Here is a 27,991-nt window from a genome sequence, read left to right as displayed (position 1 = left end):
GTTGAAACATAATTCTGTTTATTATTATGTTGATAAGAGCTCCAAAACAGCAGCAGAACATTGAACACATAAAACAGTGAGCAGCATCTGATCACATGACACGGGTCTGCTGCATGCCAGTCATTGTGTATCAGTGTGTGTGTGTGGGGGGGGGGGGGGTTATTGTGTGTGTACGTGTTGGCAGTGTAACTGAAGTGAAGGTGTGAATTTGCAGATGAATTCAGTTTGTCCTCGATGAAGTTTCCTCAGCTGAGATTTCCCTGAAACACACACACACACACACACACACTTCATTTAGCATTCAGTGGGTACAGCCCTACTGCAGATACATGGTTAAAACATGACTGTGTGTGTGTGTGTGTTTACCCGTTCTCTGAGCTCGCAGTCGGCAGGTGAGGTGAATCGGTCGACACACAGCGGTGCTGGAGCACAAACGGCTCAGATATTGAACTACAGCGTCATCAGGGTCCTCGTCACACGTCTGCACACACACACACACACACACACACACACACACACAGTGAATGATTATATGGAAGCACTCATTTACGCGAGGTGTTTTAACTCTTACCATGTTGCGTCCTCGTGTGTACACCTTCACATGACCTTTGACCTTAACGTGTCTCTGAAGCCCCTCCCACTGACCCGCATTCAACTTCAGCAGGTCGCAGACGGCGTCAGAAGAGAACCAGACGTGAGCATCAGCAGAGCCATCCTCCACCACCACCCTACACACACGGAGACACATACAGAAACACACACACACACACACACACACACGGAGACACATACAGAAACACACACACACACACACACACACACGGAGACACACGGAGACACACACACACAGAGAGACATAGAGACACACAGAGAGAGAGACACACACACACACACAAAGAGACATAGACACACACAGAGAGACATAAAGACACAAAGAGACAAAGAGACACACACACACACAGAGAGACATAGAGACACACAGAGAGAGAGAGACACACACACACACACACACACACACACAGAGAGACATAGAGAGACAGAGACACAAGGAGAGACACAAACACACACAGAGACATAGACACACACACACACACACACACACACACACACACAGAGAGACATAGACACACACAGAGAGACATAAAGACACAAAGAGACACACACACACACACACACACACAGAGACAGAGACACACAGAGAGAGAGACACACGGAGAGACACACACACACACACACACACACACACACACACACAAAGAGACATAGACACACACAGAGAGACATAAAGACACAAAGAGACACACACACACACAGAGACAGACACACAAAGAGACACAGAGACAGACACACAAACACACACAGAGACAGAGACACACACACACAAACACACGCAGAGACATAGAGACACAGAGACAGAAACACACACACATAAACACACAGAGACACAGACGCACACATAGAGACACACACAGAGACATAAAGACACACAAAGAGACACACACACAGACAGACACACAAAGACACAAACATAAAGACACACACACACAGTGAGATAGAGACACATAGAGAAGTAGACACACACAGAGACATAGAGACACACACACACACACACACACACAGAAAGACAGAGACACACACACACACACAGAGACAAAGACACACACACACAAACACACGCAGAGACATAGAGACACAGAGACAGAAACACACACACATAAACACACAGAGACACAGACGCACACATAGAGACACACACAGAGACATAAAGACACACAAAGAGACACACACACAGACAGACACACAAAGACACAAACATAAAGACACACACACACAGTGAGATAGAGACACATAGAGAAGTAAACACACACAGAGACATAGAGACACACACACACACACACACACACACACACACACAGAGACACACACGCACACACACACACACAAACACACACACACACACACGCACACACACGTGATCAGTGGCTGAATCATCAGGACGTGTTTCTCACACTATCACACACTCACTTGGCCTCGGCCTGAAACACTGCGCTGGTCGAGTCACATGGAGGGTGAGTTCGGCCACAGGACGTCTGCGAGAACGAAAAAGGTCACGGGGTCAAAAACCATGAAGAATACTTCTGACAGTAACACGGCTGAAAAGAGGGCGGACAGGAAGTAATGCTGCACACAGATGTAGATCGGAGATGGTCCGTCACGGATATATGACATCGATTCTCAGATACACCCTACCACACAATTCTGCAGTATATCGATCGATTTATCAATGTTACGATATTATGCTCATATTTTAAACAACCATCTACATTTTTATTAACTCACAAATGCAACCGAAATATATAACATGAACATTCAAACCGCAGAAAATAAAACACAACAGAACAAAGACACAAATGAAATAAACAGTGCAAAGTCTAAAAGAGGTTTAGGTCCAGGAAGTTAAATAACCCTGCATAGTCTCGACTGTATAAATGATCCGGACCTGTCTGAAGATGCTCCCGCAGAGAGAACACGTCCACTGCAGCCGCAGAGACAACACACACACCACGTGACCTTTGACCTGAGCCAGCACACAGCACTGCGCCCGGCCCGACGCCCACTCGCCCAAGAGCATCATGGGAGGAGGAGACGGAGCCACACCTGACCTACAGAGAGAAAACATCACTGTACTACAGTATTCACCACAACACATTAACAACTGAACTGATATCATCACTTATCCATCACAATTATTATTATTATTATCATGAAGTCACCTGTACTCTTTATTTCTCTGCTGTGTGTGTGTGTGTGTGTCTGTGTGTGTGTGAGTGTGTGTGTGTGTGTGTCTGTGTGTGTGTGTGTGTGTGTGTGTGTGTGTGTGTGTGTGTGTGTGAGCGTGTGTGTGTGCGTGTGTGTGTGTTGTCAGCTGTGATCAGAGTCCTGACCCTCACTGAAACAAACACAGGTGTGTAAATAAGTGTGTGACTTGCCTTGAACGGACTGACGTCAGATCAGTGACACTCACACAGCTGATGGGCAGAGAGCGACAGTACACGTTACACGCTCTGAAACACACACACACACACACACACACATCACTAGAGATCAAGTCAGACTCATCAGCTCAGAACTTTTCCCAGTACTTCCTGATTCAAAGCAGCTTTAACAAAAATCATGATGATAATGTTTATGATATCTTCATGCCTCATAGTTGCATTTAGCAGATTAGAGTTGGATGATAATACAGTTAATATTTTGCAATGGTATAAACAATCAAGCTGTTGAGATTTACTATATAATCCATATCATTTGAAGTAAACATACCTAAAATATAAAGCTGTATGGAGGGCAAAACCTCAAAAAATGTCAAATAAATAAATTAAAGGAAATAAAGGAATGAATTACTTGCTAAAAAATATAATTGTTTTTTAATTACATGTAGTCCTGGATTTATTTTTGTATTACTTTTCCTCCTTTACTTAGAATCTTCTTTCTTTATTTTTATTTTTATTCTATTAAAAAAAAAAATTCATTGATTTATGCATTAATTTATTTTTATATGTATTAAATAACATTGATTTATTGTAGATTGAAGTATAAAGTTAATTACACTAAATTTCAATGCATTTGGCAATATAGCCACTTTTGGTTTATAAAAAAAAAAATAATAATAAATCCTTTATTTGTATATTTATGCATTCATTCATTTATCCACACATATTTAATATTACCACATTTATTTTCTTTAACATTTTTAACATATCTATATCTTGTATGATAATCAGTTGGGCTGGTCATACTTAGATTTGATTTATCGTAGACTTAAGTGTACATTTAATGACACTTAACCAAAGTGAAAATAAACTGTAGCTGTCTTATGAAGCCATTTATTATTAAATTAACTTTTTTCTATTGTTACATTAATTTTTTTAATTAGTTAAAATTTTGCAACAATATTAACAATCACACAGCTGAGACCTGCTATAATTAATGAATGATATTTCTTACTGACGCAGTCCAAGTGTCACTGACCTGGAGACTCTGCGCTGAACGTGATGGACAGAGACGGTGGCTCCGGCGATCAGACCGAGCGAGTACGGGCCACACGACAGATCCACGTACACGTCGATCACATGACCTGGACCATCAGCGTCCTGGACGGTCAGACGCACACGCAGATCCTGCTCTACACCTGCATCTGGAGGATTACAGAGAAAGAGACTCCTGTAAACACAGCCACTCCGTCAGCACATGTGTGTGTGTGTGTGTGAACCTGGAGGCGGAGCCAGACCTTCAGCAGCAGTCAGCGATTGGATCCTGGGTTTGGTTCCGTTGTCCTCCTGCAACGTGATTCGCTGAGTGATGACTCCACGAAAGGAGACGATCTCGGGGGCGGAGCTGTGAAACACAGACCGGATCTCAGTGACGGACAGATAACGCTAACGACTTCAGAGCTGAAGATGTGTTCGGTGAAACGATCGTCACCTGCTGTGGAGAACTTCAGACACACTCATGAGCACAGGAACAGCTGACTGAGGACGCAGCACAGGTCAAAGGTCACTCACAATCAACATCTGTGCGTGTGTGTGTGTGTGTGTGTGTGTGCGTGTGTGTGCGCACCTGTACATCAGGCAGCTCTTCTGTGATGCTGTGAATGCGCCACTGTGGCTGCACCAGGAGGGCGGGGCTACTGAGCTGTGTGACTCCGCCCCTCGCTGGAACCCCTTTGGCCTGTAACACACTCACATCCTGAGAGAGACAGACTGTTAAAGACTGATCTGTGACTGACAGCTGTGCACGTGAGTCACTTCCTGTCTTTATGATCTGACCTCAGTGTTGCGTGCGATTATTCTGTACACACATCCAGGATGAAGGACAGGGAACCAGCGAACACATGAGCCCATGAAGTGCAGGTCAATCTGAAACACACACACACACACACACACATAATCCCATCAGCCTCCTCTAAACTACAGTCTGACTGTAGTTCATATCTACTGATCCATAATCAGTTGTGCAATACTGAGTCTCTAAAGATGAACCGATAATAATGTTTCTAGACACGCTTGATATTCAAAATGACATTTTTAGTGCCCTACGAAATCTGATCATGTGACACTGAAGACTGGAGTAATGATGCTGAAAACACAGCTGTGCATCACATGTGTTCCTGACCCTCTGAGTGTCTCCGTGCCGCTCGTGCTCCTGCGTCCGGCCGTTTGTGGGATCTCTGCTCCAGCTCTGGACGTCTCCCAGACAGACGGCTCTGCACACGAAGCACGACTGCCGCCCGAGAGCCTGAGCCGAGCCGTTCTGCAGCGTCACGCCCTGCTTGGACTCCAGTCTGAGCAGCACACTCACACACGCCGCAGGGGTCAGAGGTCGCTCGGGGGCCGCGTCGGCTCGGGGTCTCTTAGCGCTCTCGGGGCCGTCGCTGGGTCGCTCTCTGCGGCTCATGGCAGCAGACGGACTGATGATGGTCAGATCCTCCACACACAGCTGAAGATAAACCCTGCGCACACACACACACACACACACACCTGTATAAAGATCTGTCCCAGGTTCCCATCCAAATTACATTTAGACATTTAGCAGACAACTAACAAACTAACAAAAGAGCAATAATATACAAGTGCTATAACAAGTCTCAGTTAGCTTAACGCAGCACACCTTGCAAGGGGTTTTTAAATTATATATAATTTCTATTTTTAAATTATATAATATATATTAAAAAATAAAATAAATAAATGAATAGATTTTAAAAAAAGTTTAAATTTTTTCCTTTTTTTTATTTTAATTAGGGCGTAGTTTTAAACTTAATTAATTGATTTTGACTAATTAAAAAGTTACATTTATAAAAAACTGAAGAATCTCTAAATTCAGTTTTTCCAGATTACATTTGTAAATTAAACTTTAGTAACCAAAAGGCACATGTAATGAATTGAAATCATGAAACTTGTACAATTTATGAAAAGTTTAAAAGTTTAAAATTTAGGGCCCTATGAAATCAGTTCAAGTTTGTCCCAAAATCCGATTTAATCTTTTTTTTTTACATGTGAATATTTCTGAATTCAGCTTTGATGATTGAAAATAAATTTTAAATATTTAAAAAGCATGTCTCATACTTTAACTCGAATACTTTAATTTGATTTATGATTTAATGCATTCTTATGAAATCAATGCTAGTGGTAATAAAAAACAAAAAACAACGAATTAAGTATTTGAATTAATCTTTTAAAATGTAATCAAACAGACGTTTACTCTGGCTGAAAAATGATGTGACTGTTAATAGTGTAAGTTTATATGATTTTAAATCTGCCTGAAGTGTTGTTATTTTCATGATAATATGTGATTGGAATAGTAATATATGTTAATATATGAAAGTTTCGTGTGCTGGGTCCAGTGTGTGTGTACCTGCAGTGTTTGTGTTTGATGTAAGTCGACTGATCCAGGTGTTTCCAGGAAGGGAACTGTGTCTTCATGAACCTCTCCATGACTAATGTACACCGCCGCACACACACTAGACAACCTGCACACACACACACACACCGCAGAAGTAATGAGCCATTACAGCTTAAACTAACAATCTGGACCGCAGTAAAATCACTGACCCTTCACAGGGAGTTTGATTGACAGGCGATCTACAAATGAACACAGATTAAGATAATTCTAATGAAATCCGAGAGCTCTCTGATCTTAGACAGGAAGGGAACTGACTGGTTCAAGGCCCAGAAAAGCAGCAAGGAGTCGGACATCATTAAAATAGTCCGTGTGACATCAACCGTATTGTTATGAAGCTATGAGAATAATTTGTGTGCGCAAACAAAGCTAAATTAACGACACAGTACTCTTGCAAACACACGTCAAAAACTGACACCGAAGAGAAGAAATTGTTGAATAAAGTCGTTATTCTTGTTTTCTCTGGGAAGGTCAGAAAGAACTCGGATTTCATCAAAAATATCTTAATTTGTGTTCTGAAGATGAACAAAGGAATTTTTATTTTTGGGTGAACTATCCCTTTAACGTAGTTGCTAAGGCAATATTTACAATTTATATTTAGTTCAAAGTTTTTCCATTTAATATTTGCATTTTATTTTATATTATTAACAATAACACCACTAGTCCCACCGCTCATTTCTTCTTATTCAAAATAAGCAATTTATCTCCAACATCCGTCCCAATAGGGCAGAAAACACAGCACTCTTAATGCCATATAACAGACACTACCGCTCAATACATAATTAAATGAATTGCTAATGATGGCTACCCTGCCAGGCGGTGTTGATGTGTGCGGTTCTGGCTCCTGATTGGTGGGTTGAGACACACAGGCAGTTGAGCGTGTGTGTTTGGTCTCTGAGCTGCAGTGTGGCGTGGGTCGAGTCCAGCTCCAGGACCCCCACTAACAGCGGTGACTCTGGGGACACGTCTGTCAGCGGGACCTGATGAACGGACCAGGACAGAGCCGCGTTCAGCTCCAGCGCCGTCATGTGAGCCGCAGACGGAGGCAGGAGAGACGGCAGCGAGAGAGACTCCCAAACCTCACGCCTCATCCAATCAGACAGCTGCCTAACTGACCACAGCGCCGCAGACGGCCACCACACACAGAACTGACAGAGACACACAGACTCATGATTACTACACACAATCAATCATTCAGTGTTTAAAAGAACAGGAATGTAATTCCTGAAAGAAAAGGGTTGCATTCCTTCATTCATTCCCAAGATTTTATTTAAATTAATAAATATCTGAAAAGGAACAAGTTAATGATAAATTCATAGATTATTAACATCACTTCTGCAAAACATGTTTGTAATACAATTTGTATGCTGTTTCCTTTATCAACATATGTTATTATGGTAATAGTGCTACTGTGGTTACAGGGCGTGTGTGCGTTACTGTGGTTACAGGGCGTGTGTGCGTTACTGTGGTTACAGGGCGTGTGTGCGTTACTGTGGTTACAGGGCGTATGTGCGTTACTGTGGTTACAGGGCCTGCGGGCGTTACAGTGGTTACAGGGCGTGTGTGCGTTACTGTGGTTACAGGGCGTGTGTGCGTTACTGTGGTTACAGGGCGTGTGGGCGTTACAGTGGTTACAGGGCGTGTGGGCGTTACTGTGGTTACAGGGCATGCGTGCGTTACTGTGGTTACAGGGCATGCGTGCGTTACTGTGGTTACAGGGCGTGTGTGCGTTACTGTGGTTACAGGGCGTGTGGGCGTTACTGTGGTTACAGGGCGTGTGTGCGTTACAGTGGTTACAGGGCCTGCGTGCGTTACTGTGGTTACAGGGCATGCGTGCGTTACTGTGGTTACAGGGCGTGTGTGCGTTACTGTGGTTACAGGGCGTGTGGGCGTTACTGTGGTTACAGGGCATGCGTGCGTTACTGTGGTTACAGGGCATGCGTGCGTTACTGTGGTTACAGGGCGTGTGTGCGTTACTGTGGTTACAGGGCGTGTGGGCGTTACTGTGGTTACAGGGCGTGTGTGCGTTACTGTGGTTACAGGGCATGCGTGCGTTACTGTGGTTACAGGGCATGCGTGCGTTACTGTGGTTACAGGGCGTGTGTGCGTTACTGTGGTTACAGGGCGTGTGGGCGTTACTGTGGTTACAGGGCGTGTGTGCGTTACAGTGGTTACAGGGCATGCGTGCGTTACTGTGGTTACAGGGCATGCGTGCGTTACTGTGGTTACAGGGCGTGTGTGCGTTACTGTGGTTACAGGGCGTGTGGGCGTTACTGTGGTTACAGGGCGTGTGTGCGTTACTGTGGTTACAGGGCGTGTGTGCGTTACTGTGGTTACAGGGCGTGTGTGCGTTACTGTGGTTACAGGGCGTGTGTGCGTTACAGTGGTTACAGGGCGTGTGGGCGTTACTGTGGTTACAGGGCATGCGTGCGTTACTGTGGTTACAGGGCATGCGTGCGTTACTGTGGTTACAGGGCGTGTGTGCGTTACTGTGGTTACAGGGCGTGTGGGCGTTACTGTGGTTACAGGGCGTGTGTGCGTTACTGTGGTTACAGGGCGTATGTGCGTTACTGTGGTTACAGGGCCTGCGGGCGTTACAGTGGTTACAGGGCGTGTGTGCGTTACTGTGGTTACAGGGCGTGTGTGCGTTACTGTGGTTACAGGGCGTGTGTGCGTTACAGTGGTTACAGGGCGTGTGGGCGTTACTGTGGTTACAGGGCGTGTGTGCGTTACTGTGGTTACAGGGCGTGTGGGCGTTACTGTGGTTACAGGGCCTGCGGGCGTTACTGTGGTTACAGGGCGTGTGTGCGTTACAGTGGTTACAGGGCGTGTGGGCGTTACTGTGGTTACAGGGCGTGTGTGCGTTACTGTGGTTACAGGGCCTGTGGGCGTTACAGTGGTTACAGGGCCTGCGGGCGTTACAGTGGTTACAGGGCGTGTGTGCGTTACTGTGGTTACAGGGCGTGTGTGCGTTACAGTGGTTACAGGGCGTGTGTGCGTTACTGTGGTTACAGGGCGTGTGTGCGTTACTGTGGTTACAGGGCGTGTGTGCGTTACTGTGGTTACAGGGCCTGCGGGCGTTACAGTGGTTACAGGGCGTGTGTGCGTTACTGTGGTTACAGGGCGTGTGTGCGTTACAGTGGTTACAGGGCGTGTGGGCGTTACTGTGGTTACAGGGCGTGTGGGCGTTACTGTGGTTACAGGGCGTGTGGGCGTTACTGTGGTTACAGGGCCTGCGGGCGTTACAGTGGTTACAGGGCGTGTGGGCGTTACTGTGGTTACAGGGCGTGTGGGCGTTACTGTGGTTACAGGGCGTGTGTGCGTTACTGTGGTTACAGGGCCTGCGGGCGTTACAGTGGTTACAGGGCGTGCGGGCGTTACAGTGGTTACAGGGCGTGTGTGCGTTACTGTGGTTACAGGGCGTGTGTGCGTTACTGTGGTTACAGGGCGTGTGTGCGTTACTGTGGTTACAGGGCCTGCGGGCGTTACAGTGGTTACAGGGCGTGTGTGCGTTACTGTGGTTACAGGGCGTGTGTGCGTTACTGTGGTTACAGGGCGTGTGGGCGTTACTGTGGTTACAGGGCCTGCGGGCGTTACAGTGGTTACAGGGCGTGTGTGCGTTACTGTGGTTACAGGGCGTGTGTGCGTTACTGTGGTTACAGGGCGTGTGTGCGTTACTGTGGTTACAGGGCGTGTGTGCGTTACTGTGGTTACAGGGCCTGCGGGCGTTACAGTGGTTACAGGGCGTGTGTGCGTTACTGTGGTTACAGGGCGTGTGTGCGTTACTGTGGTTACAGGGCGTGTGTGCGTTACTGTGGTTACAGGGCGTGTGTGCGTTACTGTGGTTACAGGGCCTGCGGGTGTTACAGTGGTTACAGGGCGTGTGTGCGTTACTGTGGTTACAGGGCGTGTGTGCGTTACTGTGGTTACAGGGCGTGTGTGCGTTACTGTGGTTACAGGGCCTGCGGGCGTTACAGTGGTTACAGGGCGTGTGTGCGTTACTGTGGTTACAGGGCGTGTGTGCGTTACTGTGGTTACAGGGCGTGTGGGCGTTACTGTGGTTACAGGGCCTGCGGGCGTTACAGTGGTTACAGGGCGTGTGTGCGTTACTGTGGTTACAGGGCCTGCGGGCGTTACAGTGGTTACAGGGCGTGTGTGCGTTACTGTGGTTACAGGGCGTGTGGGCGTTACTGTGGTTACAGGGCGTGTGGGCGTTACTGTGGTTACAGGGCGTGTGGGCGTTACAGTTGTAACAGGGCGTGTGTGCGTTACTGTGGTTACAGGGCGTGTGGGCGTTACTGTGGTTACAGGGCGTGTGGGCGTTACTGTGGTTACAGGGCGTGTGGGCGTTACAGTTGTAACAGGGCGTGTGTGCGTTACTGTGGTTACAGGGCGTGTGGGCGTTACTGTGGTTACAGGGCGTGTGGGCGTTACTGTGGTTACAGGGCGTGTGGGCGTTACTGTGGTTACAGGGCGTGTGGGCGTTACTGTGGTTACAGGGCGTGTGGGCGTTACTGTGGTTACAGGGCGTGTGGGCGTTACAGTGGTTACAGGGTGTGTGGGCGTTACTGTGGTTACAGGGCATGCGTGCGTTACTGTGGTTACAGGGCCTGCGGGCGTTACAGTGGTTACAGGGTGTGTGGGCGTTACTGTGGTTACAGGGCGTGTGGGCGTTACTGTGGTTACAGGGCCTGCGGGCGTTACTGTGGTTACAGGGCCTGCGGGCGTTACTGTGGTTACAGGGCATGCGTGCGTTACTGTGGTTACAGGGCGTGTGGGCGTTACAGTGGTTACAGGGCGTGTGGGCGTTACTGTGGTTACAGGGCATGCGTGCGTTACTGTGGTTACAGGGCCTGCGGGCGTTACAGTGGTTACAGGGCGTGTGGGCGTTACAGTGGTTACAGGGCGTGTGGGCGTTACTGTGGTTACAGGGCGTGTGGGCGTTACTGTGGTTACAGGGCGTGTGGGCGTTACTGTGGTTACAGGGCGTGTGTGCGTTACTGTGGTTACAGGGCCTGCGGGCGTTACAGTTGTTACAGGGCGTGTGTGCGTTACTGTGGTTACAGTGCGTGTGGGCGTTACTGTGGTTACAGGGCCTGCGGGCGTTACAGTTGTTACAGGGCGTGTGTGCGTTACTGTGGTTACAGGGCGTTAGGGCGTTACTGTGGTTACAGGGCCTGCGGGCGTTACAGTTGTTACAGGGCGTGTGTGCGTTACTGTGGTTACAGGGCGTGTGTGCGTTACTGTGGTTACAGGGCGTGTGGGCGTTACTGTGGTTACAGGGCGTGTGGGCGTTACTGTGGTTACAGGGCGTGTGGGCGTTACTGTGGTTACAGGGCTGTGGTATATAGGACATAGGTTTATATTAGGCTAATAGGGCATGTGTGGGTGTTTGTAAGCTATGGTGATAACAGGGTGTCTGTGTGTGTGTGTGTGTGTGTGTGTGTGTGTGTGTGTTACCGTGGTAACAGGGCACTGGTGTGGCTCCTGTATCATCTCCCTGTAAATGTTTCTCTTTTTTGGGGTTTTCGGTTCCGCCTCACACACAAAGTCCAGCAGCCGCTCGGCGACCACACACACTCGCTCCGCTCTCACCCAGCGTGGACACAACCTAACACACACACACACACACACACACACACACACACGCAGGTTAATAACGAGACACTGCCTGCTAACACTGAGGTGATACACTACAGTATTTGGGGTGTCAAATCATTCTGTTTTTGCTTCATTTTTCGAAACTAAATCTAATTTAGATTATAAACTGCTCATGTTGCATGTACGCAGCATCTTTGTTTAGATCATGATTAAAATGCAGTGGATGCCTATAATTTTAAATGGAAAGAGCACAGACGAAGCCTTATTTTGCATTATTTTTACATTATATTTACATTTAGTCATTTAGCAGACACTTTTATCAAAAATGACTTACAAATGAGGACAACAAAGTAATTACAACCAACAAAAGAGCAATAATAGTATATTATTATTATTATAGTGTTATATTTCAATTTCACAAAGAAACGTGCAGCATTTTGTCCAAGCAGTAATCGGAAAGGACACAATGTTTTAATAATTTGTCTTAAATCTCATATCGTGAGTTGACTGAATCGTTACATCCCTACTTCTACAGTATTTCCTCCTCTTTGTGCTCATCTTCACCGGTTCACAGTTGGGTCATTTGCCCAGTTAAACACTTATTTGTGTGTTAATAAAGTTCTCAAGGCGTTAGTATGTGGTTGATGTGTGTGAGCACTAGTGATGATCCTGAAGCTTCACCTCTCAGCGATGGCGTTCTGACAGTAGCAGAGCCAGAGATACTGCGACGCGCCCAGGTTCTTCTCCAGCAGGAGGCAGCGCAGCGGCCCGTGTGACCCCGACACCTCCACCTCGGAGCTCAAGCGGCTGAAGGCAGTGACCTGCAGACTGGAGCGCAGACACGCGCACAGAACCACATGAGGAGCGAACGGGGACGCGCGGTACAGGAAGTGAACGTTGTGAAGCTGGAGACAACACACAGAAATGTTTCTCGCATGTTTGGATCTTTGAAGTCTGATCTGAACCTGCTGCTGATGACATCACGCTCACCTGAATCTCCGCCCCCGGCCTCAAGCCGCCGCAGCACTTCTGAGCCGGCTGATAGGCCAGACAGAGCCCCGCCTGTCCGTCAAGCTCATAAAGCCCCGCCTCTGCATTCAAGATCTTTGTGACGGTTCCCTGTCAATCAGACACACCGTTACCACAGAAACCGGTCGCAGCACAGGTCAAAGGTCATGCTTGTTTACTAAAAAGGCAGTTTTTGTCTTTTTCCCCAAAAACTAGCAGTCAAAAGTTTGGGATTAGTAAGACTTAGTAAGTAGTTTTTAAAAAATATATATTTTCTGCTCAATAAGGCTGAATTAATTTGATCAAAAATACAGGAAAAAACAGTAATGTTATTAGAATATAAAACAGCTGTGTTCTGTGTGAATCTGTGTTAAAGTGTAATTTATTTCTGTGATGCTCCGCTGTATTTTCAGCATCATTCCTCCAGTCTTCAGTGTCACATGATCTTCAGAAATCAGAATAATATGATCATTTATTACTGACAAATATTGATACTTTTTTCAGGATTCTTTGAAGAATTTAAACTAAAATAGAACAGCTTTTATTCTAAATATGAATCTTTCCTAACAATTTAAATCTTTGCTATCACTTAACAATTTAACACATGCTTGCTGAAGAATTTAATTTCTTAAAAAAAAAAAGAAATAATAGAAATGTACTGACCCCAAGCTACTGAACTATAGTTTATATTGTTAGAAAAGATGTCTATTTTAAATAAATGCTGTTCTTTTAACTTCTTATTAATTAAAGAATCCTGAAAACAAACTTTAAACTGGAGTAATGATAAAATTAAATTAATTTCAGCTTTGATCACAGAAATAAATTAGATTTTAATGTATATTAAAATATAAAAACGTAATTTTACATCATAATAATATTTGACTATATTAAATGTTTTTCCTGTATTTCTGATTAAATAAATGCAGCTTTGATGAGCAGAAGAGACTTCTTGATTTCTGAGCAGTAGTGTAATGAAGTAAGAGAGTCACAGAGTGTGAAGAGTCTGGTTGAGTACTTTAAAGCTGATGAGCGTGGAGCGCTTGACTCGGACCCCGGAGCCGGAGCCGGAGCACAGGTGTGTGTCTGCGCTGGTGGAGTCTGTGTGTGTGTCTGGATCCTCACAGCTCTCCTGCAGCTGCGGCTGAGGATGGAGGCGTGATTGACAGCTGTCCATCAGCACACGCCGGCCCTCCAGCCCCTGCAGTGAACACACACGCAGAGACGAGATCCACACGCTCTGACCGACACACACACACTGCCTCCAGAACTGATGCTTGGCTTCCTGACAGAACACACACCACAGAGCAAACTCAGTCATCTGACAATAAAACCATTATTAATGACAGAAATCAAAGAATGCATTCATATTTGAGGAAAAAACTAGTTTAGTGAATGCACTGTAAGTCGCTTTGGATAAAAGCGTCTGCTAAATGCATACATTTAAATTTAATCAGTGAAGTAGAAAAGCATTAATATTTGTAAATACATATAAATAGAAATATTATGTAAACAAAAATATTACATTATATTTTATCATAGAAATATAGAAATATAAATGACAGTGTATATCAGTGTTAAAGCTAAAATATAAAAATATATATATATATAAAAATATATTTGGTAATTTAAATAAAGCTGAAATAAATAAATATATATATATATATATATATATATATATATATATATATATATATATACATAAAATAATAATAATAATTAATAAAATAATATAATATAGAAATAATAATTAATAATGCACAATATAAATAATATGTAATATAAATAATAAATATACTACATCTAAAAAAAACTAAACTTACACAAAATTAAAAAATGGTATTTTGGCAACTAACTTAAATAAGTTTAAGTCTAAATAAAAATATTAAAGCTATATATAAATATTGAAAAAGCACATTACATAACTAAAACTTAAAAGTAAAATTTCTAAATATGAATAAACAGTATATAAACAATCTTAAGGTTCATTAAGTGAGTCAGACTTTGATTCAGTTGATTCAGACTCACGCTGATGAACACAGGCACTGAACATCCTTCTTCTCTGAGGACGAGGCAGAAGAACTGCTTCCCACGGATCAGCAGCAGAGGACAGACGACGCTCACCTGACCGCTGACACACACACAGCCCTGACCCTCGCACCTGACACACACACACACACACACACACGTCACGCTCCTGATCCAACACATCCCCGTCTCAAACCCAGCGCTGCTTCACCTCTGTCTGAGGAGCTCAGCTGCCTGCGTCACGCTCAGGACCTCGCTCAGCGCTCCTCCGGGGTCAAAGGCCATGGCCTCCAGGGTCACACACACCGGAGGGTCCAGCAGCTCTAGGTAACCCGCAGCTGGTGCATTATGGGGGATGTAGTTCCATGAGGGAAACAGCATGAGCCTCCCCAACCAGAGACAAGACGACTTCAGCATCTGCACCAGAAACAGATTATATACAGCGCTTTATGGATAATCATAACACAGAAAGACGGATAAGAAGTCATATTTTGTCAAAATATGGAAAAAATTAAAAGTGATAAATGATCACTGAAACTGTGAATCCTAAAGCACTGATTCAAATATTGAATAAGCTTTTCAGTTCTTAGATTTTATTAATTCTATCATAAATTCTGTCATTATTATCAACATTTCTATTTAGCTTTATCTTTATTTTATTTTATTTTAGACATTAGTATTTCAGCAAATGATTAATAAACTTTTATAATATTTATAAATATTCTGAATGAGCCCATGTTATCTTCGATCATTATTATTCTCCGTGTAAACAATATTTATTTCAAATTTAGCTTTAGTCATTTTAGTATTCCAACAAACTACTTACATACTATTAAATCAATAATTTTGAATTGGCTTTTACTAAAAAAAATTAATTAATTTATTAATCTATTCGGTTTTTTAATATAATACTATGGGATATTAAATAATTACATTTAGATTTATTTGAATATTAGTAATCTTAGCATTAACAAACTTCAATATTTTCAGTTCACATGTAAATTTTAGTATTATTAATTTATTAATCTATTAGGTTTTAAAAAATACAATACTATGATATATTTTAAAACTGTATTTAAATGTATTTTTACATTAATTTGAGTAATTTTAGTTTTAACTTAATTAAAATTTTTGTTTTATTAATCTATTATTTTTTTATATAATATTGTCATATTTTAAAACTGTATTTAAATGCATTTTTTTAGCATTAACAACTCGTTTCAGAAAGTAATTTTTAATTAGCAACTACTCAGATTTTTACTCAATTTCTAATTTTGTTTTGTTTTTAAGTTTGTCATCTACAATATATCAGACGAGTTTAACGGCTCCAGAATGAGGCTGTGATTTATCTACTTCCTGTCCACTCACCGCACACGCTACACTTCCTCCCGCATCCCTCACCCTCCAGACGCCGTCACTCGTCCCCGCGGCCCGTCCGTCACACAGACAGCCAATCAGAAGCAGGTTGTCACGTGGGAGAGCTTTGTAAGCGGGCAGCTTTAGCTCCGCCCCCCTGGCTTGTTCCTGGTAGTGGGCGGAGCTCCAGCGGAGGCTGCTGCAGCAGGCGGTTCTCTGATCCCGGATCAGCTCCGACACAGACACAAACCTGACAGAAACACACGATGCACATTACAGCACTCTGATAGATCTGTGAGCGTCACACTCACCTGTAGCTGACAGGTAAACCAGCGTCCGAGCCCACGAGCGTCTGCACCTTCGACACCACGGCCAGAGACAGACGAGCCACAGACAGACCCAGAGACACATCGATGAGAGGATGAAGCTGCTGCTGCACGGCCTCATACACCGCAGACAGCCAGCGCTGCTCCTGAAACACACACACACACACATCAGTACCTTATACAACACACATACACACACATATACATCAGTACCTTATACAACACACACACTCACACTGCTGTTCAAAAGTTTGGGATCAGTGAGGTGTGTAATGTGTTTTAAAATGATTTGATAAAAAAAGTAAAAATAGTGAAATATTATTATAATGTAAATCAGCTGTTTTCTGTGTGAATCTCTGTTAATCATAATAATATGATGATTTACTATCAGAGCTGAAACTGTTGTGCTGCTTAATTTTTATTTATTTATTTATTTATACTTTTTTTCAGGTTACACTGATGAATAAGATTAAAAAGAACAGTGTTTATCTAAAATAAAAATATTTTCTAATGCAAGTGTCTTTCACCTTTATCAATTTAACACATAAAAGCATTAATTTTATTCGGAAAAAAAAGAAAGAACGAAATAAAGTAATTTTCACGGTAGTTTATATTGTGACAAAAGATTACTATTTTAAATATTTTACTATATTTAAATACTATTTTAAAAAGTTCTATTTAACTTTTTATTCAACAAATAATCCTGAAAAAAAGTATCACCGGTTTCGAAAAACATTATATTAATATTTATAATAAATCATCAAATTATTCTGATTTCTGAAGATCATGTGACACTGAAGACTGGAGGAATGATGCTGGAAATTCAGCTTTGCATCACAGAAATAAATTACACTTTAACAGATAACCACATAGGAAACAGCTGATTTAAATAGTAATAATATTTCCCAATATTACTGTTTTTCTTCTGTATTTCTGATCAAATAAATACAGTCTTGAAGAACAGAAGATAACGTTACTTCTGTAAAACACATCACAAATCTTTTGAACAGCAGTGAACAGACCCTCAGTAACGTATCTATATTACAAGCAAATACATGTGAATGTACCGCTCTGCTGTCGCTGTTGAAGTGCTTCAGAAACTCTTCCATCCGTCTGAACAGGGACTCGCTTCTGCTGCGGCTGTCACATGTGTATTTATTACAATATAAGAGCAGAATTTTGAATATTAACGCCGATCTGTCCGCGCTTCTTCTCCGATTGTTTGTGTGTGACGTCACGCGGCTCGGGCGCGCACGCGCTCTTACGCCGCCCAACGGAGCGGAGGAGAAATGACTCAACATGTAAAATGTAAAATCACTTTCGACCTTTATGTACAAACTAATAAGCACTAATTATGTTATAATTAATAATGATAATAAGTTATATTATTGTTTAAATCATTATAATTCAGCTGTATTTGTGGTATGGAAGCTAATTTTCGACAGGGAATACAAATATTTTTTAAAAGTTAACTGCAACTGCGATGTTATTTCAAGTGAAATTAGCAATTGATATAAAAATGTCCAGATTTTGAGAGAGAAAATTTCGCAATCTTGTGAAGTTTTGTGTGGTTAATATTATAGTTTACCTCATTTTTACGTACATTAATGCAATTAACAACTATTAAAAAATTTATATAATGTTTTCTTGAAAAACTATTTTATTTGTCATGCATTGTTTTTAACAATATTAACATTTTTCATTACAAGTGGATTAAAATAATAATAATAATAATAATAATAATAATAATAATAATAATAATAATAATAATAATAATATTTAAATAATAAAAAAAAGAATTCAATACCCTACAAAAGAATAACATTATACTTTGTAGAATCGCTTTTGTGATTTCAGGCTACACTTCTTTTTTTTTTTTTTTTTTTTTTGTTTACATCCATTTGAACCACACCGACGGTTTCAGTCCGCCAATCAACTCTGTGGATTCCTCTGTGGGCGCTCGCTGATTGGACGTCCCCGATCGCGAGCGGAGCCAATCAGCCGCCGAGTCCAGGCTGCCGTCAGTCTCGTGCGTCTTCACGCACGCACAGCATCTCGAGTGGTCACGTGGTAGACGTAGCAGCTCGGAGGGAGACGCGCTCAGCTGTGCGAAGAATAAAGAGCAGGTTTGCTAGATTTCAGAAATCACCTTTTAAATCATTAAAAATACGCGTTTGGTGATTCGAACACGCGCGTGCATTTTGTTAATTTATCGTATCTGTGCAAAATAATGTGTTTGCGTGGAGAGATGGGGGAGGGAGGGAATTAGGCGGGAAGGAAAAATGGAGGAATCTTTGTTCAGCGACCGACAGGAACAGAAGTGCTTAAAGATCATAAAAGAAAGATAAAAATTTTTTTATTTTAATTCATGCATTCCAATTAATTTTTTGCTCCCCACCCCCTCAATTCTATATTCAGTGTTCAAGGCCGTGAATCTGAGTGTTTTAGTAATTAAACATTACATTGCGTCGCATGTAATGGCAGATATCCGACCTAATTCAGTCATTTCGCAAGGTGAATTATTTTATGTACATAGTATATGAAAACAAAACAGCTATAATAGATCAAATAAGTTACAAAACACCACTGACACACATAAACGCCAATATATACTAAAATAAAATTATATATATATATATATATATATATATATATGTGTGTGTGTGTGTGTATGTGTGTATGTGTGTGTGTAAGTATTAGTTAATATACAAAATATTAAAATATAATATATTTAATATATAATATATTAATTTCTAGGAACGTGTGTGTATTTACATATGCACAATATACGAATATGTATTTTATAAATATATTTTTATATTTTTATTCTATATATTTATAGTTAAAATATATGTTTAATTATATATACATTTTTATGCGTTCATGTATCTGTTTACATATACACACATATATTTAAAAGCATTATTTTGTGTATTCATATGTGATATACTAGTGCTGTCAAACGATTAATCACGTTTCAAAATAAAAGTTTTTGTTTACATAATATATGCGTGCATATGTCTGTATTAATTATGTATATAAATACACATGCATGTGTGTGTATATATAAGAATATAAATATATATATACATATAAATATATTCGAAATGCATGAATGTGTTTGTATATACATAATAAATATACACAGTACAAACATATATTATGTAAACAAACACTTTTATTTTGAATGCGATTAATGGTTTGACAGCACTAATATATGTGTGTATGTGTATATATATATATATATATATATATATATATATATATATATATATATACACAAATATAAATGTAAATCTACAAATGCATATTTAAATGTACCATACATTTTCTGTATAGTTATGTAAAAATGTTTTTTTATTATTATTATTAGTCATTTGTGTCTATATATACGTACATATAAACATGAAATAATCAATTCTTAATGAGTGTGTTCCTGTATATGTGAGTATGGAGTGTGTGGTGTTTTCTGTCCGGTGATCAGGATGGTGAAAGGAGACGCGAACAAACCCAAGGGAAAGACGTCTGCGTACGCCTTCTTCGTGCAGACGTATCGCGACGAGCACAAACGCAAGAGTCCCGACGTTCCCATCAACTTCTCCGAGTTCTCCAAGAAGTGCTCGGAGCGATGGAAGGTGAGCGAGCGTCACACTGAGGAAGATGAGGATGATGATGATGATGTCACTAACCGCTGCTCCTCTGTCCCTTCAGTCCCTGAGCGCTTCAGAGAAGAGTAAGTTTGAAGACATGGCCAAAGTGGATAAAGCTCGCTACGATAACGAGATGAAGAGTTACGTGCCGCCCAAAGGAGTCGGGAAGACGGGCCGCAAGAAGAAAGACCCAAACGCCCCGAAACGCCCGCCGTACGTCACACACACACACACACACACACACGGAGTTCACACATCTTGTTACATCAATAGAAATATATATCACATTCCTGTTGTGTAACAACTTTATATTATATTTAAAATACATTTATGAATTAAAAATAAAAAAGTAGAAAAACCCGTCCAGTATCTCGTGTAAAAATATGGAAAAAAACAGAGATAAAATTTTATAATAAATTTATATAAAATAAAACAAATATATAAAATTAAAAATTAATGACTTAAACATTTAATAATATATCATGAATACATTTTTTTTTTAAATGTTTAGAATTTTTTTTAATTTACTTTAAAAAAAAATAGGTATGAATTAAAATGACTGAGAAAAGTAGAAATGGGAGATGAATGAACTTATAAAATATACAATATTTTTTTATATACTACTTTATTATAATTATTGTTGTTATTCAAATGATGGTTATTCTGCATAGCTCCAGATCTGAGTGATTTTAAGGGTTCTCCTCTGCGCAGATCTGCGTTCTTCGTCTTCTGCTCGGAGCACCGGCCGACGGTGAGGAGCGAGAACCCGAATCTGTCCATCGGTGAGATCGCCAAGAAGCTGGGCGAGATGTGGTCGAAGCAGAGCCTGTCCGACCGCGCGCCGTTCGAGCAGAAGGCCGTCAAACTGCGTGAGAAATACGAGAAGGTGAGCCATCATGTTTATTTAATCATGTGGGCGTGGCTTGAGACTGAACGCTCTGTGATTGGCAGGATGTGGCGGCGTACCGCGCAGGGGGCGGAGCTAGTAAAAGGGGGCCGGGCCGACCGACTGGCTCGACTAAAAAGGCCCAGGCTGATGATGATGATGACGATGATGATGAAGAGGAAGATGAGGACGAGGAGGAAGATGATGATGATGATGATGAGTAGAGCGTGTTTGTGTGTGATGCAGCATCTCTGATGTGGGACGGGTGGAGGGTTATTTGGGTTTTTTCTTTCTGTACATGTTTAACGACTCCAGCAATAACACAGGTGTTCTGGTTTTTGTTTTTCGCTTCTTTAGATTGATTTTTATTTTTGTACACGTCTTTTAACCGTTGATCCACTAAAGTGTAGAGGTGCTTTTTTTATAATAAAGTTTTAAATGTTTTGATATTCTGCGTTTGCTGTGGTCTTTTTGATTTAACGGATGGTTGTATTGTATATTACATGAGGAAATAAACGGCATTTATCCAAGAATATCCAGCAGTATTTTGTGGAAGATGCCAAGATTTCTTCTGGATGTTTATGAATTTATGAATTAAAATCACTTAGAAATGTAGATAAACTGGTTTAAACCTCCAGAATCTCATAAAATGACTGAAAAATTCACAGGAGATAAACATAATTTTTTTCTATTTTATATATTATATAAAGATGTGTGAGTGTATAGTGTGTAAATGTGTATTTAATAAAAAATATACATTATTTAATATAAGAATATATAATCTTTTAGCTGTGCATTTATTCAAAATTTTATGAATTTAAATAATTTGAGAAAAGTAGAAAAACTGGTTTGAACACCGATAAATAATGCACTTTTCTGTTTTTAGACATATTTATTTATAGGATATTATATCTACCACAATATACCATTATAAAGTATATGCATTATTTCTAAATGTTTTTAATACGTTTAATTTCACATTGGAATTTAATAACAGACTTAAACCCTTTTAAAAGTATATAATAATAATGTTATATAGTAATGAGGCAACAGTGATATAAAAGACATTGCAGTGATATTGTGTTTATTCTCATTATATTCTCACATCAAGCAGTACAGGTTTGTCGTCCAGCACAAGAAAAGAGCTAAATAAATACAAACATATGACATCAAAACAGTGAATCTCTGTAACATCACGTGCACAACACACACACACACACATTACAGGTTTGCGTCGTGGAGCGATGATTCAAGTGTTTATACTGCTATTCAAACACACACATTTACATTATATAAAGAGAGAGTGTGATTTCAAAGTTATTGCCCGTATCAGATGTGACTGACTGGAAATCTGTGATAATACTATCAATAATAACACTGATTTAATCATTAGATGCATGAGAAAGATTTAAGATTCAGAGTGAACAGCGCGTCTCAACTTCGTGAATCCTGCAAAGAAACGCCCAGCTTTAGCCCATCACGTGACAATATTTTTACTACAATTAAAAAGATTTACGGTAAATTGTACAAAAAAACTATAATTAAATCATAAAAAATTTACATTTAAAAATAAATAATTTTTAAACAAAAACGCAACACTTAAAAAATAAATAAATAAAATTTTAAACTAATATTACTCATCAATATATATAAAATTCCAAAGTGGTTTGGCTAAATAAATAAATAATCAGTTATACACATTTCATTTGTACTCTACAAATATACTTTACAGCTGACAATAACTTGCTTGCGTTAGAGTAACACTCATATTTCTATCACTTTAAATGTCATAAAAATTATGATGTGCATAAAATGATTGCGCATTAATTGTCTTTAAAAAAGTCTAATCTAATTGGGGTTTGGGGGTGAACTATGAGATGGACTTGATGTTCTTCTTCGCAGGTGTGCAGATGTGACCATGGACATGACGCATGTTTGATGTGAAACAATCGCAGCCAATCAGGACACAGGTGAAGACACAACGCAGCAGAAATCAAAACAAAACATCTGGTGGTACATCGCTCGTGTTCATGGCTATTCAGAACAAAAACACAGTGACGATGAACTGGATGTGATGCACAGGTTGTAGAGTCACACCTGGTTCAGTAACGCGTGACGGAGAACAGATGGCACAAAACACACGCTCATATAAAGAAAACTGCTGTCCTCAGATGCGTTTCATCAGCTACTAGACCTGAATATTTCATGACAAAAACAAGAAACTCTCTGTTACATTTCTAAATCAACAGTTATGGAAGCTTATTCCACCATGGAATAAAAACATATGGTTTTATCTTATAATTCTGACTTATTTTAAACTCTGAGAGAAAAATAACATGTCACAATTAACCCCTTTTATATTCCATGCCCGAAAAACAGAGTGAGAGAGAGAAACAGAATTGTAAGATGTAAACAGAATAAAATAAAAAATAAAAAAGTCAGAATTGCCAAAAATTTGAGAATTGTGATATATAAACTCAATTCCAAGAAAAAAGTCAGAATTGCGAAAAAGACAGATTTGTGAGATATAAACTCAGAAATCGAAAAAAAAAATTGAATTGCGAAAAATGCCACAATTGAAGATTGTAAATTCAAAGAAAAAAATTAAATTGTGAGATATAAACTCAGAATTTAGAGAAATACGTCAGAATTACGAAAAAGACAGAACTGTGAGATATAAACACAGAAATTGAAATAAAAAGTCAGAATTGGAGATAGAAACTAGAAATTCTAAGAAAAAAGTCAGATATAAAAAAAAACATTTTTATTTGTGAGATATAAATTCAGAACTCTGAAAAATAAGTCAGAATTGCGAAAAATGCCACAATTGTGATATATAAACTCAGAATTCATAGAAAAAGGTCAGAATTGTAAAACAAAACAAAAAAAAATAGTTTTGAGATATAAACTCAGAATTCAAAGAAAAAAGTCGGAAGTGTGAGAAAAGTTAGAATTGTGAGATATAAATTCAGAATTCAGAGAAATAAGTCAGAATTGCGTATAAATGTAAAAATTGTGATATAAAAACTTAGAATTACACGAAAAAAGTCAGAAATGTGCAAAATGTAAGAATTGTGAGATATAAACTCAGAATTGCGTGAAGAAATTGAACAATTTGTGTGAACAATTTGCTAAAATGTCAGAACTGTGAGATCATTTTTTTTACTTTGCAATTACCTTTTTTTAATTCTGTGGAAAAAACAAAAAGAAAATGAGATTTAAACAAAACAAAAAATTCAGCATTGCAAAATATAGACCTAAACTTTGAATTCTGAGAAAAGGGAATTACAAGATGCAAACCTCCAATTATGAGATTATAACTGGCTAATAAATGTCTTTAAAATTTTCTAAATATAAACTTACAATTGTGATGAAGAACTCATTATTGTGAGATAAAGTTGCAATTATCTTTTTTATTTTTGTGTTCTGTAACAGAAACAAGCTTCCATAGTCACTGGTCTGGCCGCAAGCAGCGGTCGACAAACATCACGGTTTCAAACGAAGGCCGAACGCGTTGAAGGCAACAAACAACACACAGCGCGAGCTGTGCTACAGAACATGGTCCATCAACCACTTAAACAACAAACTCTGCTACACTTCAGTCTAGTAGACACTATATATGTTCTTCAGCTGCAATCAATCCATCATTTTAACATTAAAAATAGTCTTTCTCAAACCACATGTGCTTACAAACATCACAGCACTAACGACTAACTGCTAACACTACAGTAGTAACTAGCATTATATTCTATGTGGAAACATTCACACGCATACACACAATAACCAGCACACTCCGGTAATCTTGGCATTCGTGGAAATACCACTTATTTAAAAAAATAAGACTTTATATGCTGCTTCAGGAAACATCTACCATCAGGCTCAAGAAAAACCCAGTTTAACTAGCTTATGAAGGCTGCACACTGCTGGTCATTCGCTAGTCGATATGGTTTATCAGTTGATCTTTTAGCTTAAGTTGATTTTGTCCATCTTGATTAAATGGGTTTTAGGGCAGGTTGACCAATTTGGACCAATAACAAACCATGTGCGTGTGCTCTATGTTCAATAAGCTTATTGCATTTTGATATTTCACTGGGAATTCTGAACAATAAGTAGTTATTAAACAAGCAAACAAAGAGAAAGTTTCCCAACCACACAGCAAAAATTATTTTCTCACTTAGTATTATTCGGGTAACACTACAATATCCAATTTTGAACACAAGAATTAAAAATGACAAATTATTCTTAAGCACCTATTAATCTGAGGTAATCTAATTTCAACAATTACTAATACAAAGAGGCATCTGTTAATATTATTTAATGAACCTGAACTAATATGAAATAAAAATGGACAGTATTTTTATTAAACAAGGTTAATAAAGGTTGTAACAAATTGTTCATTGTCAGTTAATGTTATTTCACCAAAGTTAACTAATGACTTCATTGTAAAGTGTTACCCTATTTATGTCTGGCTTTCCATTAGAAATATATATATATACATAAATCTTAAATTAAGGTAAATTTACTTGAAAGAAAGGCTCAAAATATGAAGTCTTGTTTAATGAAAAATGTATTTAAAAAATTAGATTTGCTTAAAAAAGGAAATAAAAATCTGTCAGTGTGGTCAGAAAACTCAATTTCAAACTCAATTTCAAATGCCATTGTCAGATATATATATTTTTTGTTTTAAGAATAAACACATTTTATTTTAGTAAATTTTTCAGAAAACAAGACTTTAAGTATATGTTTAATTAATTTATTTATATTGATTTAAGAGTATTTAGATATTCGTACTGGAAACAAGACAAAAATACTGAGAAAGAACCTCACTTTTGCAGCGCAGGACCGACATTTCTGTTCTGAGCCAAATTGCAATAAAATTTTAATTTAACCACTCACAACAGCATCTTGTTGTTTGCTTAGCCAAGAGAAAAATATTTAAAGTGTGTGACGAAGATAGAGAAGCGACACAATAAAACACATCTGGAAATCCAGAACTTTCCTATAAGCATGCTGGGATAGAGCTGGATTAAGTGAGGTTTATCAGAAGAGTGAAGCGCTAGTTCCCTTAGATCAATCAAGTACAAATAAATAATCTGAAACACAAGAAAAAGAATATAAACAAGTCCAAGATCGCAAAAACTCATACACACTGAGCACTTGAACTGTTCCTCCACTCAAACCGGACTCCATAATGTCTATAATCTTCCTCAACATCATAATCCTCAGTCACTGATCGACAGGAACAGGAAGTGAAGCTGTAGCACAGATGCACGATAAAGGCGGCTGTTGGGTTGCTAGGCAACAGCTGGGGTTGTTGGACCCTAGTGAGGCAGAGGCACCAGGATGTCCACATAGTTGATGGGGAAAAAACCTGATTGGCCGTGGATCATGCCCTCGTACCAGTTGTCGTCGATCTGATTGGTCAAAGTTATGATGTCACCCTCCTTGAAGCCAAGCTCACCCTCGTTCTCTGGCTCGAAGTTATACAGCGCGCGACAACACGGCTGATCTAACGGAGCTGAGCAACAGACAGAACGAAAGTTATGTTAGTGAAAACACTTTCATTAAAAAAATTTACATAAGGACAAAATCAAAGTACTTAGAATGAAATCGATTAAAAGCCAAACAAAATATAGAAGAGTAAAACACTGGTCAATGTTAAGTTAATGTCATAACAGAAGCAAGAAATATAAGTCAAAAGTTATGTTAGTGAAAACACTTTCATTTATTAAAACATTTTACAGAATGTATATTTTCACTACCAAATTCAATATAAAAATCAAAATAAAAGCTAAACAAAATACAAAATAGTAAAAAAACTGGTCAGTTTTTAGATTTTGGGCTGTTTGGGATTTCAGAAAGTGTTGTTTCAGACTGGAAAGAAAGAAAAAATCCAAAATGCACATCTAAGTGTGTATTTCATTGTATTTATTTATTTGCGGCTATATCTAAAAATGTGGCGAAAATGCGTATATTTAAAGGCTTTGAGTTTGTTTCTCCACTTCAGCAGCACTTAACCACACCAAAACTTAGAGTTTTATTCCTCTCTATAATCTGAAGGTATTTGCCATGGGGTTTGTTCATATTTCCTTCACACTGAATTATATAACATTTTATTCCTAAAAATGTGGCAAAAATGTATATATTTAAAGCCTGTGAGTTTGTTTCTCCAATTCAGCAGCACTTAACCACACCAAAACTTAGAGTTTTATTCCTCTCTATAATCTGAAGGTATTTGCCATGGGGTTTGTTCATATTTCCTTCACACGGTATTATATAACATTTTATTCCTAAAAATGTGGCGAAAATGTATTTGTTTTCTGTCTGTTGATACTATTTTCTGATTTCTGAGAAGAAGAGAAATTCAAAATCCCTTCTGGAAAAATCTTTTAACTTTAATAGGACAACAAAATCAAACAAGTATTTGAATCCAACTCCAGATTTCTGTTCTGGACATTGCTCTGAAAGTTATTCTAACAATAATGTTATTATGTGTTGTTGTTATTATTATAGTTGTACATTAAAAAATCACACAAATAATTACAAAGAAAAAGCAAGTAACATTGAAATAAACTTAACATTTAAGTAGAAAAACTGAAACACTATCTTCTTGTAAAACATAACTTTGAAAAATAATTGTTATAGTGTAATGTAGACTTAACTAATAGATTTTGAGTGAT

The 27,991-nt window shown here is 39.5% G+C and overlaps 3 protein-coding genes across 4 annotated transcripts in view; 1 reads left to right on the top strand and 2 right to left on the bottom strand.

The window, feature by feature from the left end:
• Position 1: 1 nt before the first annotated feature.
• ctc1 (CTS telomere maintenance complex component 1) lies at positions 2–18,046 on the bottom strand. 2 transcript variants are annotated; one of them, XM_052540777.1, is made up of 23 exons: positions 17,843–18,046; positions 16,761–16,921; positions 16,462–16,699; positions 15,305–15,510; positions 15,094–15,226; positions 14,084–14,350; positions 13,051–13,179; positions 12,742–12,965; positions 11,920–12,070; positions 7,268–7,607; positions 6,415–6,529; positions 5,176–5,512; positions 4,830–4,919; positions 4,621–4,749; positions 4,486–4,532; positions 4,292–4,398; positions 4,033–4,198; positions 2,991–3,065; positions 2,501–2,663; positions 2,026–2,090; positions 572–728; positions 367–481; positions 2–260 (listed from the first exon to the last, which is right to left on the bottom strand). In XM_052540777.1, the coding sequence occupies exons 1-23, from the start codon at positions 17,882–17,884 to the stop codon at positions 160–162; spliced, it is 3,558 nt and encodes a 1,185-aa protein (XP_052396737.1). In that variant the 5' UTR covers positions 17,885–18,046; the 3' UTR covers positions 2–159. The 2 variants fall into 2 exon arrangements, 1 of the variants encoding a protein (XP_052396737.1); XR_008150401.1 differs by lacking the exon at positions 2–260 and having other exon boundaries at positions 450–481; positions 572–655; positions 17,843–18,011.
• Positions 18,047–18,767: 721 nt separating this feature from the next.
• On the top strand, positions 18,768–21,758 carry hmgb2b (high mobility group box 2b). The gene is made up of 5 exons (XM_052541824.1): positions 18,768–18,901; positions 20,260–20,410; positions 20,487–20,638; positions 21,137–21,311; positions 21,377–21,758. The coding sequence occupies exons 2-5, from the start codon at positions 20,261–20,263 to the stop codon at positions 21,533–21,535; spliced, it is 636 nt and encodes a 211-aa protein (XP_052397784.1). The 5' UTR covers positions 18,768–18,901; position 20,260; the 3' UTR covers positions 21,536–21,758.
• Positions 21,759–22,374: 616 nt separating this feature from the next.
• The window catches only part of sh3gl2b (SH3 domain containing GRB2 like 2b, endophilin A1), a 13,264-nt gene continuing 7,647 nt past the window's right edge, over positions 22,375–27,991 (bottom strand). Inside the window, exon 9 of the mRNA XM_052540152.1 lies at positions 22,375–26,829. Within this exon, the coding sequence (XP_052396112.1) occupies positions 26,633–26,829 (197 nt within the window). The 3' untranslated portion in view covers positions 22,375–26,632. The remainder of the gene's footprint in view (positions 26,830–27,991) is intronic.

The sequence above is a fragment of the Carassius gibelio genome, chromosome A23 (genome assembly GCF_023724105.1).
Source record: "Carassius gibelio isolate Cgi1373 ecotype wild population from Czech Republic chromosome A23, carGib1.2-hapl.c, whole genome shotgun sequence".
NCBI lineage: Eukaryota > Metazoa > Chordata > Actinopteri > Cypriniformes > Cyprinidae > Carassius > Carassius gibelio.
This window is presented reverse-complemented; position numbering and strand designations above follow the sequence as displayed.

Coding starts and splice junctions, on each gene's coding strand:
- ctc1 (XM_052540777.1), bottom strand. CDS start 17,884: ATGGAAGAGTTTCTGAAGCACTTCAACAGCGACAGCAGAGCG. Junction 13,180..14,083: donor CCACGCTCATCAGCTTTAAA/GTACTCAACCAG, acceptor TCTGATTGACAG/GGAACCGTCACAAAGATCTT. Junction 261..366: donor ACTGCGAGCTCAGAGAACGG/GTAAACACACAC, acceptor TGTGTGTTTCAG/GGAAATCTCAGCTGAGGAAA.
- hmgb2b (XM_052541824.1), top strand. CDS start 20,261: ATGGTGAAAGGAGACGCGAACAAACCCAAGGGAAAGACGTCTGCGTAC. Junction 20,411..20,486: donor AGTGCTCGGAGCGATGGAAG/GTGAGCGAGCGT, acceptor CTGTCCCTTCAG/TCCCTGAGCGCTTCAGAGAA. Junction 20,639..21,136: donor AACGCCCCGAAACGCCCGCC/GTACGTCACACA, acceptor TCCTCTGCGCAG/ATCTGCGTTCTTCGTCTTCT.